Source organism: Leptonotus elevatus, chromosome 16, assembly GCF_054856555.1.
Source record: "Leptonotus elevatus isolate MCC_2025b chromosome 16, RoL_Lele_1.0, whole genome shotgun sequence".
In the NCBI taxonomy this organism is placed as follows: domain Eukaryota; kingdom Metazoa; phylum Chordata; class Actinopteri; order Syngnathiformes; family Syngnathidae; genus Leptonotus; species Leptonotus elevatus.
Window position 1 is genome coordinate 12,332,484 of NC_141254.1, and position 22,734 is coordinate 12,355,217.

At 39.0% G+C, this 22,734-nt stretch overlaps 1 protein-coding gene across 2 annotated transcripts in view; it reads left to right on the top strand.

Annotated features, from left to right (window-relative positions):
- The window catches only part of atp2a3 (ATPase sarcoplasmic/endoplasmic reticulum Ca2+ transporting 3), a 50,143-nt gene that overhangs the window by 16,669 nt on the left and 10,740 nt on the right, over positions 1-22,734 (top strand). For both annotated transcript variants that reach the window (XM_086098222.1, XM_086098221.1), the window contains exons 4-11: positions 2,183-2,287; positions 3,150-3,288; positions 7,350-7,430; positions 7,912-7,997; positions 9,728-10,192; positions 16,210-16,298; positions 17,837-17,939; positions 20,596-20,727. In XM_086098222.1, coding sequence (XP_085954348.1) covers positions 2,183-2,287; positions 3,150-3,288; positions 7,350-7,430; positions 7,912-7,997; positions 9,728-10,192; positions 16,210-16,298; positions 17,837-17,939; positions 20,596-20,727 — 1,200 coding nt within the window. The remainder of the gene's footprint in view (positions 1-2,182; positions 2,288-3,149; positions 3,289-7,349; positions 7,431-7,911; positions 7,998-9,727; positions 10,193-16,209; positions 16,299-17,836; positions 17,940-20,595; positions 20,728-22,734) is intronic.

Genomic DNA, 22,734 nt, shown 5'->3' on the forward strand with positions numbered 1-22,734 from the left:
CGGCCATTTTGTCACTTGCTGTCAACTGAAAAATGACGTCACATTTTGCTAAGGGCTTATGCTGCATTCGAGGAAAGTGGGAAGTTTTGCGACTTCAAATATTCGACATAACTTCACGTAACGTAACGCAACGTATGTATGCCACTATCTCCAAGTTTTGAGGGCCAAAGCAAAAAAATATTTATCACTATCCGCCATTTTGGTTGTTTACTTTTGCCTCGAACGCTTACAGGTCAGAACTGTGAAAAGCCAACTGGGATAAATCCGACTTGAATGCAGTATTAGATAACGACCAATCACGGCTCCAGTAATGACCAAAATGTCCAGATAACAAGTGAGCCATGATTGGTCGCCACCTGCGATGCCATTTTCAGCAAGTGGCAAAATGGCCGCCCCCTGAGATGGATAAAAACGGGATTTTGCTGCTCAACTCATATTCCACAAACGCAATATTAATCAGAATAATGTGTTTAGACTAGTGGAGCTCCATAGAACATGGTAAATAATTTTTGGGGGTTAACTTCACTTTTAACAATATACTTTAAATCCCAAATTTTGTAGTGGTGCATCATAGTGAATGCTGTTTCGAGATGGTCAATGACCCTGAAGACTCTGCTGGTTCAAGTGGTGACTATGCAGTACATACGAGTTCATTCTCATAACTTGTGGATAGCAACCTTTTGAAAATCGTATCATATTACATGACAGAAGAGGAAATGTCCAGGAATGAATCACAATGAATGGATTAGGTCATATTCCTTGTGAATCCAGATCTCTGTAGCATTATTGAACCTGGATCTCATTATATGATGTGTTTTTTTCTTTTCTTCTTCACTTCATGTACAGCGTAAATGGCGGTCGTAATGTCCCTTCTATGCGGCTAACTTATTGCAGCATCGGTTAGAAACCCTGCAACAAATTTGACTCGGGCCAAACTTGATGAATGATAATTACAAAGCAGAGGGCGCGTACGTTTGACTACATTAGTGCTGCATTATTGAGTATGTTTTGGCATGCAGACGCTGTTGAACTAAAAACTGGATTTCAGAACCCGTCGACATTCTCGTATTCTCACCACATTGCACTGTGAAATGTTTGCAGCCTTTTAACTCTATTTACTGTTGGAAAAACACGCCTGTGGCTGTTTTCCTTTCATTCAAATGCTGGGTGAGTAGAGCTCTTCTCAATTCGTACACTTTATGAACTGCTCTCGGCTGTGAAGAGATCAGTTATGGCCACAACACAATCCTTATTTTCCAAGGGGCATGTGGAAAGATGTATGCAGGGCTATGCGAAATATGAATTTGAAATTCGGATTTGATGATGAAATAATGACAGCGTTGTGTTTTGAGAGGGAGCAAGCACGCAAGTTTGCGTAAATACGATCACGTTGCAAACGGTGCTTGTTTCTTTTTAAATTTGATTTAGCTAGAACAAAGAGAGAGAACATAAGATATAAGACGTCAATATTGCTTGAATTGAAATTTTACATACAGTGTCATAGTTATCCTCTTTAGTTAATGTTTTAAATCAAACTGTAAATATTAACTCATTCACTGCCATTGACGGTTGTTGACGTCAAAAATTAATTTGAACTATTTTTATTAGATTCACATTTTTTCCACTTTTGTTAAGAGTATGAAAACCTAGAATTGTTTTATTGTACATTTAGAACAAATATAAAATGTATGATTATTCGTGAGTTAACTATTGAAGTCATGCGATTACAAAAAGATTACAAAAAATTAGGAGCGTCAGGCGATTAAATGACTTCACGAGTTAACTCACATTTAATCACAAATTGTATATGTTCTAAATGTACAATAAAAAAATCTAGCTTTTCATACTCTTTGTTCACAAAAGTGGAAAAAATTATAAAAAAAGTTCAAATTAATTTTTGACGTCTACAAGTCGTCAATGGCAGTGAATGAGTTAAACAAAAATAACCCAAGTAAACGTAAAATGCATTTAAATAATTTATTTTTTATTTTTGGGGGGTTTAATGTGGCCGGGAAGTTGCAAGGTTAAATGTTAACCGCATCTCGCTGACATTTTAATTGCCGCATCAAATCTACCCTGCATGAGGACATTTTTCCTCCGCAACACCAAAACACAACTACTTAAGTATCAGCTGTGTGATGATGATGAACGTTCTGACTGTGTGTACGGTATGTTTGTCTAGGTGTTGGCTTTATTTGAGGAGGGAGAGGAAACCGCCACCGCCTTTGTTGAACCTGTCGTCATCCTCCTTATCCTCATTGCTAATGCCATTATTGGTGTGTGGCAGGTGAGAAACGCTTCTCTTCTTTCTTCCTTTTTTTATTCAAAGAATGGCGACAGAGGACAGTGAGATTAAACGTCATCATGAAGTTGCGTCTTTATTCATTTCTGCTTTGATAAATGTTGGCACCACATGAAACTGTAATCATTGCACTCACTTAACTTATGAGTTTTTTTTAAATATATATTTGAAAGTGTTTTATAAATTGGAAATATTGTCCTGTTTTGTATAAGGGGATGGAAATTTGGGTACAATGTTAAAAAAAAAAAAAAGTGAATCATTGAATTGAAAAAGCTAATCTGCTAATTAAAAAAAAAAGTAAGGAAAAAAGAAAAATAAATATATATATATTAGGGGTGTGAATTGCCTAGTAGCTTGCGATTTGATCTGTATCACGATTCGATACCAATGAATCGCTATACGAATCTATAAATCAATTATTGTGATTTTTTTTGTTTTTTTGTTTTTTACTCAGATTTAGAAAATACTAATCAATAAACTTGTACATGTACACTGTAAGATTTGTATGAAAATGTACTACAGGCTTATAAACTGTGGTCCACCGTATTTAACAAACAGACCAATCAAATTTTAAGGCTTAATGTTCCATTAATATAACATTCTTCCATGCTTAAAGTGTGAACCCTAACTCTAATTAAGACATTTTGTTGAACATTTACATCAAAAATGTATCTTTAAAAATCGATTCGGCTGCATATTGAATCGATACGAGAATTGTGCGCTTTAATATCGCGATTTATTGCCAAATAGATTTTTTAAACACCCCTAATAAATATATATATATATATAGTTAAAGTACCACTGATTGTCACACCCACGTTTTACCTGATTCATCGCTTTTTAACAGGAACGAAATGCTGAGAATGCCATTGAGGCGCTAAAGGAGTATGAACCCGAGATGGGTAAGGTGTACCGCATGAACCGTAAGGCCGTGCAGAGAATCAAAGCCAGGGACATCGTTCCAGGAGACATCGTAGAAATTGCAGGTAAGTGAAGAGGGTCTTCTGGCCAGATTTAGTCATAACTGTTTTAATTTATTTATTTCCTCAGTAGAACTTTTGTCTGTGGATGTGTCTTTGTGAGTGATGTCGCAATTTCTGCCAAGTGTCTGTAATCAATGATGTTTTTAAAGTCTTATCGTCATGACTGGGACCTCATCTATTTCCACAACAATGGGCCATTGTCTGTGGTTGAAGTGTCTATAATCAATGATGTATTTATCTCATATCTCGTGAACTTCATGTGGGCTGTTTGGAGGGGGCGTTGTGGTACCGCCCCTTCAAGATAGTATAAGAATGTTGTGAGACACTTGCGAGAAGCTGCAGCAATGTTCTGTAAACTCGCTTGTGTCCGGAATATTCTGTAAAAATAAAACCTTCGAAGGAACTGTTCACCGATCTCCAGCCTGTATTCGGATAACCAACATTCTCACTACCCGAAAGAAAACGAACACGCGAAGAAAATATTGTTTTCTTCAACATAAGCCAACCAAACCCACGGGGAGGCTTATTTATTTCATTACGATCGTCATTTCTTCCGTGCGGCTTTTTCTGAGGCTGCAGGTGCGCTTTTGCTCTCCTTTTTTCTTTTTTTCTTTTTGCACAGAAAAGTACTCCCACACCTTTTGATGGCCATTCATAAGTCTGGAAATATCATTGGAATATCACACAACTAGATTACATAACAATCTTTTCCCTGTATTTGCAGGTGCCAGGACTACGGTCCAGTTATGCATGTGTGAGTGTGTGTTTCTGTGTAAGTGGTTGTGGTCTTCCCTTGTGTTTAAAGCCCAGTTTAACTTTCCACAGCTTTCCACTTCCCTTTGCTTTCCATACTCTCAGTCTCACCACCTGGATGTTTGTCAGGTCTTCACTCATACTACACACACACACACAGATGCACGCACTCATTCCCCGCTATAAACACGCCCGTGTGTGGGCAACCCCCGTCTAAAAATAGTCCCGCCGTCATTCTGGTTTCAGCGCGCGTGTACGCCAGACTTAATGTGCAAGCGCATGACCTCCTACCATTACGGCGATGACCTCACCTTTCGTCCGAGTCCACTGGCATTTGAGCCATGTCTATAAAAATTCATTTGAGATGTATCAGTCCATTTTAAATAAAGGGAAACAATGGGCATGGTAGGAATCTTAAAACAATTTCACAACGGTTAAAAGAAAAATACAGCGTAAGGATGATCATATATAATAAACATAAGGAGCAGAGGTCGGAGGGTGCCTTGAAATAGGCACAAGATCTGCACTAGAAAAAAGAAATTAACATAAACAGCACACACTTCTATACTTCTAAACAATGGTGTCTTTCTCTCGCATGTATTTTATTGAAAAATAATGGTTGATGAATAATAAAATACAGGAGGACGCCTGATTCCTAATATTATTGTACACTCTTAAAAACTGTTGGGTCAAAAGTAACTCAATTATGGATCAAAAATTGAACTGTGACGTGGTGGTCGTTATATGCTAAATCGACGCCTTCTGAAAATAATCGGCACACTCTTTAAAGAATTATTTTTTTTTTTTAGATTTTTCAAGAAAGACCAAAAAATTTACAATTTGCATCATGAGGAAATGATTTAGGCAAAAAAAAATTGCTAAAAATTATTTTAAGAGGGTAACTAAATTACTTTTTCAAGGTAACTGCAACAACACTGGTCACAATTGATACATTGATACACATACGTTTCTAGTTTTTGCACTTGTATAAATGGGAACAAATATATACCTCCCTTTTGAATGATTATGATTATGTAAGCGATAGCGCTTTGGAATTTGGGCTTGTCGCAGCAGGTGTGTTCCTTCCTCAACAAGACTCACAGACAAGCTCGCGCAGGTTATAAAGCATCAAAAACGACTTTGCTCAATCCCCGTCTGCCACCACCGCTACCTTTCGCAGTCACTGTCAACACTACGCCATCGTCATGAGGGGTTTTGCAACATGGATGCTACTGTGGAGCATGTTTAACAAGTCGTGCTGTATTTTTAGTTGGTGCAAGTTTATTGTATTTAGAAAAAAAAAAAAAAAGCAAGATATAAAACATTTTGCTAAATAAAGCTAAAACCATTTTTATTTCAGGAAACTGTTTATTTCAATGTTCAGTTAACTTTGTATGAGATGATGGTGACCCTGGGAATCTTAACCTTTTGTTTTTGTTTGAAATTAAAGCAAAGAAATGTGAAAGTTTAAGATTTCAGGTATTTTTAAATTTTGGGGGGGAAAAAACAGAGCTATGGTATTTACATCTTTAAGTTTCCATTTAACTTTTCAAGACTTACTGATAACCTTGGGAGCGCCCTGAATGTTTTTTAGACATTTAAAATGTGGTATATTGTCTAAGATTAAGAGAGAGAAAAAACCTCTACATTTTGAAAAGTTTGAAAAATTGTTCAGTCAAGATTGGCATTTGTATTTAAATGTTTTTAATGCCAATATTTTTTCCCACTTTTTTACTGAAAATGAATATTTACTTCAAATATCAGTTATCGGCCTCCTTGACTAATAATAATCGGCATCGGAGAGAGAGAAAAAAAAGTTTGGGAGGATTCTGACTTTATTCTCAGAATTATCACTTTAAAGTCGGAATTTTGAGGAAAAAGTCAGAATTCTGAGCAAAAAGTAAGAATTTTGAGCAAAAAGTCAGAATTCTGAGATTAAAGTCAGAATTCTGAGATCCGTACTGAAAAAAAAACAGTCTATCTCTAAATAATGCACAATTTCAAGTACAAGTCAGATAGGTGTTAATTGTGATTTTTTTTTTTATTATTATTATTATGATTATTATTTTGTCCCCTGTTTTACAGCCTGCATGGGTGTCACAACGTGGTGGTGAAATTAGTTTAGTTTAGCACTTTCTATTCTATCCAAAAAGTACCACGTGAAAACCCTCGAACATAAACAGTGCTGGGTACACTGACAAAGAAAATAAATCTGTATCCTCCTTGACTTCATCGAACTCCCCGGCTTTTCCTCTACCTCAGATTACCCTAAGGTGGTTCCACTGGAACTTGATGTGAGGCGGGTCAAATAAACCGTATGGAGGTCTTGGAAAAAGGACACTTTTTGACCACAAATGCCTCAGAGGAGAGAAAATATAATAAATATATTTACATAAGGTTCCACCCTTGCAGTGTACTTGTAGGTACTATGCTGGCCGCCGTTATGACACGCTTGCGTTTTGCGCCTCCGCTGGAACTTTCCTTGAGGTTTTTTTAATGGAGTGACTGCAGCGGTCTCGGTGTCAGGACTGCGTGAGGGTTTACAGAAGACCCGAAGAGACGGAAACCTGCATTGGGGCTTCTCTCTCTAACAAAGTTGCATTTACTCGGCCAATTTATTATGCAAGAGTGACTAGTTGTCTAGTTGTGGCAAAACGGAACTAACTGAACTTTGAATGTGTTTTGAATTGCATCGTATTCTCTCAAACTGAGTCAAATCATATCGACCTGAATTGTAATCACAATGAGTCGCACATGCACATACACACCCACATACAAAATAAAAATGTATTAAAAATATATATTAATAATAAAAAATAAAAAAGAGAGCAATGATGATGACATGTCAAATCGGTAAAATTACCGAATGAACTGAGCGCTTAAGAAAAAAAATAAATGAAGGTAGGCGTTCTCTCTCTTCTGCCCTGGGCCGGTCCGGCCTTGGCCAACTCGAAGCCTGCAGCCATCTCCCACACAAACACAACCCACATTGAACCCGACACCCTGTCTCCATCTCCCGTAGGTGCTACACACACCGGCGGAAACGATCGCTCTGTATTCTCACTCACTTTTTTTGTTTACCCCACGAGACAGGTCTGAGAGTTTGGAAGTATCCCTCTATTTTTTTTTGTTGTTGTTGCTTTAATGTTATAACATAATTACCATCTGCTGTCGCAAATGTGAATAAATCACCCAACCTTGTGAGCACAAACAACTTAATGAAGCTTGTTTATCAAGTTGGCCTAAAACCTTTTTTTTTTCCAGTATCACATAAAATGCTTGCATTTTGTAATTTAGTTTTTTCTTTTCAGTTGGTGACAAAGTTCCAGCTGACATCAGGTTGACCTCGATTAAGTCCACCACCTTGAGGGTCGACCAATCCATCCTCACAGGTTTTTTTTCTGTCATTGTTTCTTGATAGATATTTATTATTTATTAAAGTTGTCAAAATTAGTGTGTACATTTTGAGTTAATTTAAAGTCCCTCTAACGGCGCAAATTTTTTTTTTTTTAACGCACGATTAATGATTTACTTGGAAAGCCTTTAGTGACGGAATTCCAGTTGCAACAAGGCAGACACGTCCACGTCAAAATTTGTATTTTACAATTTTAAAAGTGTGCAGAAGTTCAGAAGCTACTTCACGTGAAGGATTAGAAAGCTCTTGATATGAAAAGAAAAATGCACCAATGTCTTACAAATGCAATTATGCTATCTAGTGGCAGAAAAAGGACCTCTACACAAACCAATATCACACGTTTCTTACAGTACAGAACTTCATTTTATCAATTAATATGAAAAAAATAATTCGTGATAAATTACATTGAACATTTTTTGTTGCCTGACACCCTTAATATTTATATTTCTTGTCTTCAGGGGAGTCTGTGTCCATCATCAAGCACACTGACCCAGTTCCTGACCCTCGAGCTGTCAATCAAGACAAGAAGAACATGTTGTTTTCGGTGAGCCACAACCTCTGAATTATTCATAATATATGCTGCGAACCCATCTTGTTAATCTACGTGTCCGTCAAAGGGAATTCGGTAATGAACTGATAAATGATTTACTAAGCCAAAAATGTATAAATGATTCAAATTTGGAAGATCTTACTCAAAAGTGAACAGGAAGACAGATTGAATAATGAGATGTGCGTCTATCCTTCTCAGCCAGTCATAGTGATGCTAATTACTCTTCAAGTGGGAAAAAGACTTGGCGGGTAAAAATCCATTCAGGGCTTTTCTTTACACTCGTGTTCAACAAGCATAAACTTGTAGAAAAAGTGCTATTTCCAACATGTCAGTGGTGAATGTGACGCTTGTGTGTAGCTCAGCACATGGTTTTCCTCGAGCAGAGGTCTGACTTAATTTCATTCTTCTCTATTGTCAGGGATACCGTTTTCAATCATTTTCAGTATTTATACTGCAAAAACGCATGTTCCGTTATAACCCATCCATTTTCTATCGTACCATCAAAAAGCTTGTCAACTGATGATTAAAATCATATCTTATGTGATGTCGACTGAATATGAATGTGAATGAGAAAGCTTCTCTCTCTTTATACTTGTATTTTTAAAGGGCTAGATAGTAATCCCCAGCGCCATCTAGTGGTGAACTAATAATTCATTCATTAAAAAAGAAAAAAATCCCGACTGCTTATGTCGATAGTATGCAAAAAATATATGCTGTATCGCATAAACTTTAAAAAAAAATAAAATAATATATATATATATATATATATATATATAACATGGCTGTAGTTTCGCCTTACTAAAGCTGCCATGTTTCGCCGCCATCTTCCTGCTACGGATGCCCAAAGGACGTGCGGTGCCGTCCATTTGAGTATCGGACCCAATTACCTTCCACCGCTCGGGCCTGCAGGTGGTCGTCACTGACTCCCGTCATTCGGGCTCCTGTCGCTTGTCATCTTCTGCTTGGCTCTTGCAAGTTTTACTAGCTTTTTTTGCTCCGACTAACTTTCGCTAGACGCTCTTGTTAGCTGCACCGGCTAAATCCGGCTCACTCGCCGCAAAATAAGAATTGCTAGGCTTGCGAAATGTGGTCTCTCTGAGCCACCGTAGTGTGCATGTTTCTGCGTGCTTCTAAATGCTATTCTTTGACCACTAGATGGCACTAAGGACTAAACTTGGGGCTTTGTTTTTTCTCCTCCCTCCTTCCTCACATTTCCTATTTTTTCCATCTAACAAACTCAGGACGTTAAGTAGCGAACAGCCAGGCTTCCTGTCCTTTCGCGCTCTGTTCATTTTTTGGACGGATTCTGACTGAAGAGAAATTGCTTTGCATTTTTGCATACTTGGCCAATAAATATGATTTAGTTACTGATTGATGCCATCCTACTATTGATTTTTGTGTATTGCTGTTGAGTGACTTTGGGCAAACGGCAGACTACAACCTGGACTGTTGGCCAGCCAATCAATGGGCACAAAAAGAGACAACCATTCACACTCACTGTCATGCCTTCATAGAGGGGGACTTAAACCCACACTGAATGTATGGAAATAAGGTGAATAAATCACGTGTGCATGATAAGGTGCCGTAATTTATCAACTCACTCACTGCCAGTCCAGTAAAAAAAAAAATGTTGACGTCTATAGCCGTCTATGGCAGTGAATGTGTTAAAAAGGTGTGGAGAAAAAAAGTCAACATTCCACTCACTCTTGTCTCATTTTCCATAGGGCACCAACATCGCTGCTGGTCGGGCTATAGGTGTCGTCGTGGCAACCGGCGTTGCCACCGAAATCGGCAAAATCCGCAATCAGATGGCGTCCACAGAACAAGATAAGACGCCGCTGCAGCAGAAGTTGGATGAGTTCGGCGAGCAGCTCTCCAAGGTCATCTCCCTCATCTGCGTGGCTGTGTGGGTGATCAATATCGGCCACTTCGGGGACCCCGTCCATGGCGGATCCTGGGTGCGGGGGGCTATCTATTACTTTAAGATCGCAGTGGCCTTGGCTGTGGCGGCCATCCCCGAAGGGCTGCCTGCAGTCATCACCACCTGCCTGGCCCTCGGGACCCGTCGCATGGCCAAGAAGAACGCCATCGTGAGAAGTCTGCCCTCAGTGGAGACGCTTGGCTGCACCTCTGTTATCTGCTCTGACAAGACCGGGACCCTCACCACCAACCAAATGTCCGTCTGTCGAGTAAGTGGCAATTCCACCCCAAAATCTGCTTTTATTGAATTGGGATTTGACGGCATAAACCAGCAGTGTCAAACTCGCTATCATGGGCCACGCCGTAGTTATGTTTTTCCAAAGGGCTGATATGACTTTCCCTGTCAGAATTTATTTTTAACAAGAAGGTGAATTTGAAATCAGAAATCAAGAAAAAAGTGACAACAAAATATTTAAGAATGCAATCCTTCAATATATCTTACGCAATAGAGAGGAAAAGTTTGCTCTTAAGTCATAGAAAGTGTTCAGAGTTCCATCCATCCATTTACTACAGCTTATCCGGGGTCAAGCCACGGGGGCAGCAGCTTTAAGAGGGAAACCCAGACTTTCCTCTCCCCAGCCATTTCAACCAGCTCCTACGTTAGCATCCCAAGGCTCTCCATGGCCAACGGAGAGACAGAGTCTCTCCAACGTGTCCTGGGTTGTCCCCGACGCCTCCTGCCGGTGGGACATGCCCGGAACACCTCTCCAGGGAGGCGTCCAGGAGGCATCCGAACCAGGTGCCCGATCCACCTCAACTGGTTCCTCTAAACGCGGAGGAGTAGTGGCTCGACCCTGGGTACCATCCAGATAACCGAGCTTCTCACCCTATCTTAAGGGAGAGCCCGGACACCCTGCGGAGGAAACTCATTTCGGCCGCTTGTATATGGGATCTTGTTCTTTCGGTCACAACCCACAGCTCGTGACCATAGGTGAGGGTAGGAACGTAGATTGACCGGTAAACCTTTTTCACCACCACAGACCGATACAGATCCCGCATCACTGCAGACGCTACACGGAATCATCTGTCAATCTCCCGCTCCATTCTGCCCTCACTCAACAAGACCCCAAGATACATTGTAACTCCTCCACTTGGGGCAGAATCTCATCTCCGACCCGGAGAGGGCACGCCACCCTTTTCCGACTGAGGTGTCGGATTTGGAGGCGCTTCACACTCTGCTGAGAACCGCTCCAGAGAGTTGGAGATTCACTGCTTGATGAAGCCAACAGCACCACATCGTCTACAAAAAGCAGAGATGCAATACTGAGGCCACCAAACCGGACCCCCTCAATGCTTTGGCTGCGCCTAGAAATTCTGTCCATAACAGCTATGAACAGAATCGGTGACAAAGGGCAGCCTTGGCGAAGTCCAACCCTCACTGGGAACGAATCCGACTTACTGTCTGCAATTTGGACCAAAGTCTGACACTGGTCGTACAGGGACCAAACAACCCACATCAGGGGGCTCGGTACCCCGTACTCCCGAAGCACCACCCCCAGGATTCCCAGAAGGACACAGTCTAACGCCTTGTCCAAATCCACAAAACACATGTAGACTGGTTGGGCGAACTCCCACGCACCCTCGAGGACCCTGCCGAGGGTATAGAGCTGGTCCACTGTTCCACGAACGGGACGAAAACCACACTGCTCCTCCTGCATCCGAGATTCGACTTCCCGACGGACCCTCCTCTCCAGCACACCTGAATAGACCTTAAGTAAAAAGGGGGACCACCACCCCGGTCTGCCAATCCAGAGGCACTGTCCTCGATGTCCACGCGATGTTGTAGACGCGTGTCAACCACGACAACCCCAAAACATCCAGAGCCTTAAGGAACTCCGAGCTGGTCTCGTCCACCCTCGGGGCTTTGCCACCGAGGAGCTTTCCAACCACCTCAGTGACTTCGACCCCAGAGGTAGGAGAGCCCACCTCAGAGTCCCCATACTCTGCTTCCTCAAAGGAAGGCGTGTCGGTGGAATTGAGGAGGTCTTCGAAGTATTCTCCCCACCGACTCACGACGTCCTGAGACGCCGGATGGTGGACCAGAATTTCTTTGAAGCCGTTCGGAAGTCGTTTTCCTTATTCTTCTTATATATTATTTCTGCCTGTCAGAGAAATGTTTTTCATGTCGCCTCACCACACACGTACCCCCACTCACAAGATGACGTACAGTGTGTGTGTGTGTGTGTGATTAATGTGTAGCTGCAGGGAGTTCCCTCAAAGTTGGCGGATGTGTAGGAGTGACCTCACCGCAAACCTTTAAACCCTCCCAGGCACAGGAAGACTTAGCCCAGCTGACGTTGGCAAATATTGACCTGCTTTACTCCCTGACGGGGAACAAGAGTGCACACTTAAACGCTGTTTGGCCACAACATCAGGAATAACTGCAGTTTGAACCGAACCAGGAGCTTGAGAGTCCTTTGGGATACGATGACGCTCTTAGCTAGCTAAATAAAGGAACCAAAATATTATAAACTGTTCTCAGTTTGATGCAGTGCAGTTCTACAACACTGTAAACGTCAACAACAATGATGAGCATCTTGTTAAATGAATAAGTCACTGACACTGTCCAATAAAAGTTTTAGTACATCCTTAAGGCACGAGCGCAAGAAGGGTTGTGTTCACCGGGTCGTCACTTGATTTGTTACTAAGTAGTCGGCAAAAGCCACTCAAAAGATTTCCAAGAAACTTTGCGGATTGGTAGGACGGAGTGATTTTCAAAAAATCTCTGTACTCAACTGAACCTTTAATTCTATTATTTTATGGTTTTCTTAATGTTGTCTGCCTCACAGTTACAAATGCACTTTGACCATTGCCAAAGAGCACTATCATACGGAAGCGTATTGCAGTCACCCTCCTTTTTTTCTGACAATTTTTGGGGTGGGGAGATTTGTGTGTGTGTGTGTTTTTTTTTTTTTCTGTGAATATTTTTTCCTGTTTTATGGAAAAATGTGAAAAAATTATTCTGAAAATCAGAAAAAAATACTCAGAAAAACAGAAAACAAATATTCAAAAGAACAGGGGAGGGGGAATTATTAAAAAAAAATAAACGGAAAAAAAACTATTCCAAAAAACAGAGCACCAGCTTCTGTTTTTCAGAATGTGTGTGTGTGAATATATATATATATTTTTTATTTTATTTTTTTAAATTTCTGCCTCCTTTCATCACAATTTTTAAGAATGAAAGAAATTAAATTTAATTACTCTTTTTTTTTTAAAGACTTGGGCCAAGAATAAAGTACAGTATTTACCAACAGTCCAACAGACAAGCCACTATAAAAGCCTTCATATGCTTCCACCACCTCACAACAGTGGTTCTTGGGTTCGATGTGTGCTGCAGGGAATTTGGTGCACTAAGTACTCGACTTGTGGCTGTTGTGATAGTACGTTGTGTGATTTCTTTATTCGTTCCAACATTTTTTAATGTTTGGGCCCCCAAAAAGGGGATTGATTCATTGGAAGAAGAATAAACAGCCGTATATTTAATTATATTTGAAATAATAATCTAACTGTAAAATTAGCAAAGGGGGTGGGGTTGGTAGTCGATGGACACTATCTGGCTGTGACGCCTAAGCTTTGGTCTAAATGGTGTTCATGCAACGCCTCTGTGATGAAGCTTTTGTACTATTTGATGGTTTGACCTTGTGACCTTGTCTCCATCTGTCTTATCTTTTGATTGGTTCTCATAAGATAAGGACGGGGTAGCTAATGTGCGAGTATAAATTGACATTTTTAAAGATATTCCATCCTTTCTCATATTTTCCGAATAGCCTGACTGTTCTTCGATGATCAATAGTTTAGATTATTATTATTTTTTTTTTTACTGTATTATCTGAGCTTATTCTTTAAGGACACCGCCACATGAGCAGGACTTTCACAGATCAGCCTCACTCCCTTTTCCCCTTTCAAACACACGCAGACGCAATTAGTGGTTACTCACCCATCAAGCTGAGAAAGTGAGTAAATGAATCCAATCTTGCGCCACTACCACAGAGTCACGTGGATCACACTGCCTCGTTACCGTGGAGACCACAGCAGATCAGATGGTGAGGAAAAAGTGGATGAAGGAACAATCTTATTATGTTTCTCAGTCGCTGCTTTGTCTGCACGCTTGTGAAAGTCATTCGGGCCCCCAGCTGTTGATTTGAGCGAAGAGTTATGGAAATAGGCCTTCATGAACTTTTGGAACATTGAGAAATGTCCAAGCGGATGAAGACCTTTCAGATGACAACACGTCTACGCGTGTGCAGCTTTTAGTCGACCGGATGACTGAGCTACAATGAAGTAGCTTCTTTTAAGTTTAACATTGTGTCTCTACGGTACGATGTCAAGTTGACCCAGCTCCTCTAGCTATTGAAATATTGCACTAACATTTCAAAGAAGTCGTAAAACTCGAAGACGCATTCATGCCTTCATAGGATCTCCGCTCACTGGCCCCTCCTGACTTTTCTTCTTTGGATAAATGTAAACAAATGATGACTTTATATAGTGTGCTTTCCTTTCCCCTTTTAAATTTCCAGTAAAATGTTATCCAACAGTCTGCAGGTCAGAATGCATTTAATTCAGCATCAGTCCAACTAGTGATTAGTGATAGTAATAATAACGACGGTATCAATATTAAAATTGGCACGATATTGCCGTCATGCCACAATATTAAAAGCAGCACATCTGTGAAAAAGTCCAGATTGTGTTCCGTTTATGCAGTTCCAGCAGCCTCTGGTGGTTATTTTATTAGTGCAGTTTAATTGTAATTAGGCATGTTTTGTCCACCTTCATTTAAAAGTACAGTCAGTGATCCCTATTGCCCTCTAGTGGTAAATTGTGGATCACAAAAAAAAGAAAAGAAGCAGATTATTTTTTTATGTTAGTCATTTTCAACACTTGATTGGTCAAAACACACATGTGGAGTGACCAGTAGCATATATTTGTGGGATGGGGAGGGGGGGGGACTGAAATTGTGGCATAGGAGGTTTTAGCCCAAAGCAAACTGTTGAAATATCACATTTATTTTAAAAGGGTGGATTGGTAACAACAATCCTTGCATTATCTCATTGCCTTTGCTTTTTAAAAGCAAAGGCAATGTGCAATTTTGCTATTTCAGCAAGAAAAATTAAGCTGATACTCATAATTTGCTTTCGCGGGCCACTTGAAATGATGTGGAGAGTCTGATCTAGCCCCTAGGTCTTGAGTTTGACACCTGTGAACTAGACTAAAATGTTCCAGAACAATCGCATACACTCAATTTATTATGAAGAGGAAAATGTATTCTAGCCTAATCCTGATTTAAAGAGAAGAGACTGTAAAGCAATGTTGTCATTTTCAGTTGGTTCATTTAATTCATTATTTGTGTTTCGGATCACATTAGTATTACAAAAGTGTGTGAGTGAGTCGTGACTGATGAGGCGATGCATGATGTGTGACTCCCCCCCCCCCCCCCCCCCCCCCGCATGTTTGGAAATTGGCAGAGGGTGGAAATCAAAGATGGGAGTAAAAGATTTGTGGACTTTCTTCAACACTCATCAGTCATCCACTGTGGTGATGTCACTCTGTGGACGCACTGCATTTTCATGTCGTCTTGCTGTTTCTTATTTGAAATTGGCACGAAAGGACGGGTTTTAGGATTCTCAATAATTAAGGAGTGGTTGTTTATGAACTGCATGTGGATAGTTATGTGGAATCTGTATTCAAGACTGGGGAATCCCAACAATCTGTTTATGGACACTGTGCCCCCCACCCATGGAAAATGATCTGAGCAGCATTTAAAAAGTCAATGTTTCAATAACCGCTAATACTGGCTGTCAACGGTATGAGCTTAGTGCCAATATACTTTTTTTTTTTTTTTTTTTGTGCTCCTCAGCCAGGAAAGAGGGGAATGGAAGGGCAAGTTACCTATGGAGGAGGAGGGAGGGAGCAAAAAAACAAAATAACTAACAAACAAACAAAAAACGTGCCAGTGGATACTAGTTAGCCCCAAGGACAACATGAGTAGCCGATGGGTCTGTTCTAAAAATAGCTCACCAGTGACGGCCGATGAGACTCTGACATACAAAAAAAAATTTTTTTTAAACAAACGAAGAATGTTAACCTTTATTCATTTAAACTTTACATAGTACGTGTTTCTTCTGTACCAAATATCCAATATTTTGTTTAAAAAGCGGTTATTTTCGCCTAAACACATGAAGTCTGAGTCCGCAGCTAAGTTCTTAGCATTTTGTTTCCCCCTTTCCAGATGTTTGTGGTGGACAAAGTGCCGGATTCAAGCTGTACCCTGCATGAGTTCTCTATAACAGGATCAACATATGCACCTGAAGGACAAATGTAAGTTTCACACCCTAAACTTCAAGCGAATTTGTGTCATGTTGGATGAAGTGTGTCGTTGCTCACCTCACGGTACCACAAAAAACGTTAACTATGCAAGAGCTCTATGTTATATGTCGTTTAATAATTGTTTGGACGCAATTTTTCTACAATCAGAGCGTTCGACGGATCATTAAAAATAATTCAAAGGCATTAAATGGACTTTAAAAGTATTAAATATGAAGTCCAGAAGCATTAACTAAATTAAAGCACCATTGGTATGCTTCCGGTTAGCAGTTAACACCAAGCTAGGCTAGCTTTCAGAGGGGTCTGCATGGGCACTCCTAAACCCTTTCACTTGCTCTTTAGACTCGAGGCACATTTTATTCAAAAACACCCGAAGATAGCTGGTGTAACATCATTGGTGTTATTTCTGACTCGCTTGAAAAAACAAATAAAAAATAAAAATGTCACTAGGCATCAGTAGAAGACTTAACTAAATAAAAAACGGAGACACTACAACACCATTTTGTAATGATGAATATGATCGAAATGAACAAAATGGGCAAGAGTCCGCGAGTCCCTTGATGTTCCAATTAATTTGCTCTTAATTTGAAAAGAAAAATGCACTGTATTTGTCATCAATGGTCAACATGAAAAGATGATGCCACCTAGTGGCAGAAAAATACCTCGCCGCAAATCATTTTAACTGTATAGTATGTATTTGAAACTTTAAATATTTTTTTATAAATAACTTAAAAATGACTGTCAACCATATTTGTAATGGGTAAACATTTGATTTTCCAAAATGTATTTTTTGGTACATTTAGAACAGGTATAAAATGTGTGATTAATTGCGAGGTAACTATGGAAATAATGTGATTAATTATGATTAAAAATGTTGATTGACTGACAGCCATTATTTATTTATATGTATGTATATCAATTTTTGTAGGTATATCTGTAGACATTATATTTGTTTTCATTTGGATTAAAAACGGCATTAAAAAGTATTAAATTAGATTTGCTGATATCTGCAGAAACCCAGAGTCATAACATGTAAAATGCATGTTTTTAATCTTATTATTTCAAATTACAGGCTCACGATGGGGAGTCATGTTCATGTATACTGTGGGGGGGGGATTCTTTATTAGGCATGAGAGGGCGTCTAACACATTCACTGCCAAAGACGGCTATATACGTCAAAGATAATTTTTTTACCAGGCTGGCAGGGAATGAGTTAATTGTGTCTGCATATTGCTTAGTTAAGATTGTGATTCCACATGAACCTGTGGCTTTCATAACAGCTCGGTGTGGGTTCTTGTGTGGGAGCTTTGCTAGCAACGGCTGCCTTCTCTACTGGGAAAGGGATACACGGTCGTCATGCAACCAGCACTGCCTGTCTGAGAACACACACCGTAGCACAATTTCACACACGCACCGTTTGCCACTGTTGGTTCTAAACAGCCGAAAGTCTTCCTCACTCATGAATATTAACGAGTGTATCCTCTTGTGTTTTTCGAATTGTGCGTCATGTCGATGTGTGTTTTCCCCCCCAGACTGAAAGAAGACCGGTCAGTCCAGTGTGGAGACTATGATGGACTTGTGGAGTTGGCCACTGTGTGTGCCATGTGCAATGACTCTTCATTGGACTACAATGAGGTCATTAAAAACATACACGCACACATTTACTAAATATAGTTCTGTTGCCATACAACTAGTAAAAGCAACGCAGACAACATTAGTGTAGTTGTGCTTGATGTCATTTTTGTCGCAAAGCTAATTTTATCCTGATCTTGATCAAGAATACGTCTCACCTCCTTTTTCATGGCCACGGTATCTTGGTAACCACACTTAGAGATACCGCGACTTCAATTGCATGTACCCTCCCCAGACTTGTGGTTTTTGCCACCACTTTAACTCCATTGACGGCTATAGACGTCAAAAATTCATTTGAACTATTTCTATTAGTTTAACTTTTTTTCCACTTTTGTTAACAAGAGTATGAAAACCTAGAAAAAAACAAAGAACAAGAACAAATATACAATTTGTGATTAATCGTGAGTTAACGAGTGAAGTCGTGCGATTAATTACGAAAAAAATTAATCGCCTGACGCCCCTAATTTTTAATAATCTTTTCTTCTTCTTCTTCTTTAAATTTTTTTTTAATTGTAATTATTATTATTATTTTAGTAAAAAAGGAAAAGTTTATTAAAAATTAGGGGCATCAGGCGATTTTTTTTTTTTTTATGATAATTAATCACATGACTTCACTAGTTAACTCATGATTAATCACAAATTTGATATCTGTTCTAAATGTACACTAATCCCCCCCCCCTAGGTTTTCATACTCTTGTTAACAAAAGTAGGGAAAATGTTAAACTAATAGAAATAGTTCAAATGAATTTTTGACGTATATAGCCGTTAATGGCAGTGAATGAGTGAATTTGTTTTTAGGTGATGAAATACCTGAGTGGGAGCCCAAGCAGAAAAGAGGAGCAGCTGAGCACTTAAAGGGGGGAAGGGGGGGGGGGTGAAGAGTTTTATTGCCCTTGTGCTGTCACACAAACGAATGATTGCCCATTAATGCGTCCTCTCCCCTACTTCACTTTTCAGCACCTTTTAAAGAGACTTCACTAGTACGACTCACCAGCGGGGTGACTATCCAGCAGATCTGAATATTGTCCTTGTAATTACTTAGTGTTGCCTGAAGGAAGGTCACAGTGACCAAAGAAATACATTTTTAACAACTCAGTGCAGTCATCCACCATTTTAGGGACTTCACTTGACTGAATTTTTATAGTGTGTTAATGGTTGGATTCTCCTCAACCTCTGACAAATTGGAACTTCTTTTTTTTTTGATTGATATACACTAACTACTATGACCTTTTTTCCTACTTAAATGTCTCTGACATTCTTTGTTCAAAGAGTTAAAGCACATTGAGCATCCACTAGCAAATCTACCTGATAATTTGGTGGCTGAAAGTAGACTAAACTGAATTCACGCCAGCTGGAACCACGTCTAAGTATTGGTACAGGTAGTGTAACGTAATTTTGGTTAGTTTGACTCTAGATGCAGGCAGATGGATCCTGAGCTCTGTGGACATGTGTGGTGGATGTCATCGTACTTCAGTCAGAATAGGGCTGGGTTTAAAATGAATAATGGATTAATCAAATCAAATTGATATTCCTTTTTATAGCCCGATATTGATTCACAGAACCAGAAATCAATCCTTTTAATTTGTATTTTTTCCCCTAAATTTATAAATTTTACTTTAAGTTAAAATAGAATTGTACTTAACTCATTCACTGCCACTGACGACTATGACTGACGGCAAAAATTAATTAGAACAATTTCTATATTCAAATTTTTTATCGTAATTAATCGCATGACTTCACTAGTTAACTCACAATTAATCAAAACTTGTATATCTGTTCTAAATGTACAATAAAAAAACCTAGGTTTTCATACTGTTAACAAAAGTATAAAAAAAAGTTAAAATAATAAAAAATTATTAAAATTAATTTTTGACATTTATAGCCGTCAATGGCAGTGAATGAGTTAACTCAGGTTAAAGACCTGAACGTTTTTGATTGCTCCTTGGTGTTTTCTTGAAATTTACTGTTCACAGGAATTCAAAAGTATTTTCTTGCATTTGTGAACGACCTGATTTGGTGCACTTTAAGGTAATTCAGAACATTTTAAATGAATAATTATTAGAATTAGATACTGTAAATAAAAAAAACGGTACTGTATGAAATCCTTAAATGAATCGACAATTAATGTGAATCGTGAACTGAATCAAATCGGGCCCTTGTGAATCGAATCGAATCAAATCAATTTTGGAAGGCTAAATCGATACCCAGCCCTAATTCAGAAATATGACAACAGTGTGTATGGGACCCTCTGCATCACTGCAGACATCTTGTGCATTGGGAATGAGAGGAGTCTCTTCTATTGGTGGCTGTGTTCATTCCCATCATAACGACGCAGAGCTGCGTGCATCTGCGAAAATACCTAAACAAAGTCTAGCCCGCCCCTGCGTAGGTTTGGACTGTCTCATGACAGTTACTGAGGACACACTTTTTTAAAATAGTTTGGTGATTTATTTGTGTTTCATATATTGACGTTCTTTCCTACTTATTAGTTTCATTACAAAAGTTTCTCAAACTGTAAACACACTGTGCATATATTGCCAACAGAGAAGCAGGGAGCAGCTACGTGACAATGCACCAGCTGTTGTAGTGCACTCACTGATGCATGCTACAATTTAAATACGAACCGTCTCATCTCCGTTCATGTCTTTTTCTCCCTCAGGCCAAAGGGGTGTACGAGAAAGTGGGGGAGGCCACAGAGACTGCGCTTACCACCTTGGTGGAGAAGATGAACGTCTTCAAAACGGACCTTTCCGGACTCAGCAAGGTGGAGCGTGCTGGGGCCTGCAACTCGGTGAGCCTCATGGGGGAAGTGCAAATAGAAAAGTCATTAACACTACACAGCAACATTGGCAGTGTTGATTCAACACCTGCAGAGTTAAATGTAACACCTTAAAAGCGTCTATATTGGTCCTCTCTAAATATAGTGAAAACAACACTTTTCAAAGTCGTTTTTTTTAACACTGAGATGGGGTTAAACAACTCTGATAGTAGTTGAACTTTAATACTAGTCAACACTGGTCAGTGTTGATTTTACACTAGGGTGTGGCGTCTTCGTCGTTCGTTGACACGTGCGAATGCGGAGATTAGTTACATCTCTGCAGAGTTAATCTAACACTAGATGATCAACTCCAATTAACTCTGAAAATGTTACAAAATGACACTTCAGGAGTTGTAATCAACTCCCTAAAATTTAACTCTGAAATTTTAACACTGCAATTTTTGCTGTGTACTAGCATTATCATTTTAATAGTCGTTTTGACATAGTAGTACTGTAAATAGTAATTTTTCACAGAAATAAAAGTTTCAAACAGGAATGAGCTTTTCATCCCCAAATGTTATGGTCTGCTCTGAAAAGTAAATAACCATAATTTATAAAATGTACTTTTAGTATTTTCTGTTTCTCTTTTATGTAAAATTGTAAAATGCATGAATAGCAATAATTGTAGCATTACAATTATTTGAAGAACTTCTAAAGTACTACGGAAACATTCAAAAATATGATTTAAATATATATATATTTTTTAACATTTTGCTTAAGACCCTGTTTTAAACGAGTGTTATCTCAAAGGTCATTTGTTAGTGTCTTAACCATCTTCGACACAGACCAGCCACAAAACAGCCTCATCAGAGCCATAACAGAACATCTGGCAGTAAGCTGGCTTCGCCTTTAGAGCGGCGCAAAGGGATCGTGCCGAAATTGCGCGTGCGTTTACATAGTATGATGATGCATGACAATGTCAGTGCAAATATCTTGTGTGACTCAAAATACTTGGCAGTTGGCACCCAATAACATTGCACAACAGGCAGGGTCACGCCGCTATTTCGTGTTTTCCGGCATTCACGGTTTACTTTCTGTTATTACCTCTGCAAACATTTCTGGGCATTCCATGTCTGTGTCATTTATACAGAACAGGGTGCGGAGAAGGAACTTATATAAAAACCTGTTTCATAGTGCCTCGTCGTCATAATCATCATTATAGAGTAAAGTCTGACTTAGGAGGGCATCTAGTGGTAGAATCAGGCCTGAACAACACAGGGGCTACTTTTATGGTCTTCATTTATCATGCATCCAAGATACACGATGTTATGGAGAGACTTATTCATAATAATGCTCCCATCTGTCAGTAATATTGGTAACTTATGGAGGACCAAAACTGCCAACATTAAAAATAAATAAATAAATAAATAAAAGTGAAAATAAAAATGGATCTAGCAAATATAATTAAAAAATTAAATGCAAAAAAATAACTATAAATGGAAATAAAAACAACTATATATTTTTTTTTTTTAAAGAAAAAAAATATATATATACAAAAATCTGAAATATATATTTTGTTTTTATTTCCATTTATAGTTATTTTTTTGCATTTAATTTTTGAATTATATTTTTCATATCCGTTTTTGTTTTGACTTTTATTTATTTGTTTGTTTATTTATTTATGTATAATTTGGGCAGTTTTGGTCACCCACGCCAGCTCACTTGTGCTTGCAATTCGATCTGTATCACGATTCATAGGTCACGATTCGATTTGATACCGATTAATCCCGATACGAATCTATAAATCAATTATTGCGATTTATTAAAAAAAAAAAGTTTAACTCACATTTAGAAAATACTAATCAGTAAACTTGTACATGTACACTGTAAGATTTGTATGAAAATGTACTTAACATAACTGTGGTCTACCGTAATCAAATTTTAAGACTTAATGTTCCATTAATATATCATTCTTCCATGCTTAAAATGTGAACCCTAATTCTAAGACATTTTGTTGAATATTTCCATCAAAAATTGAAC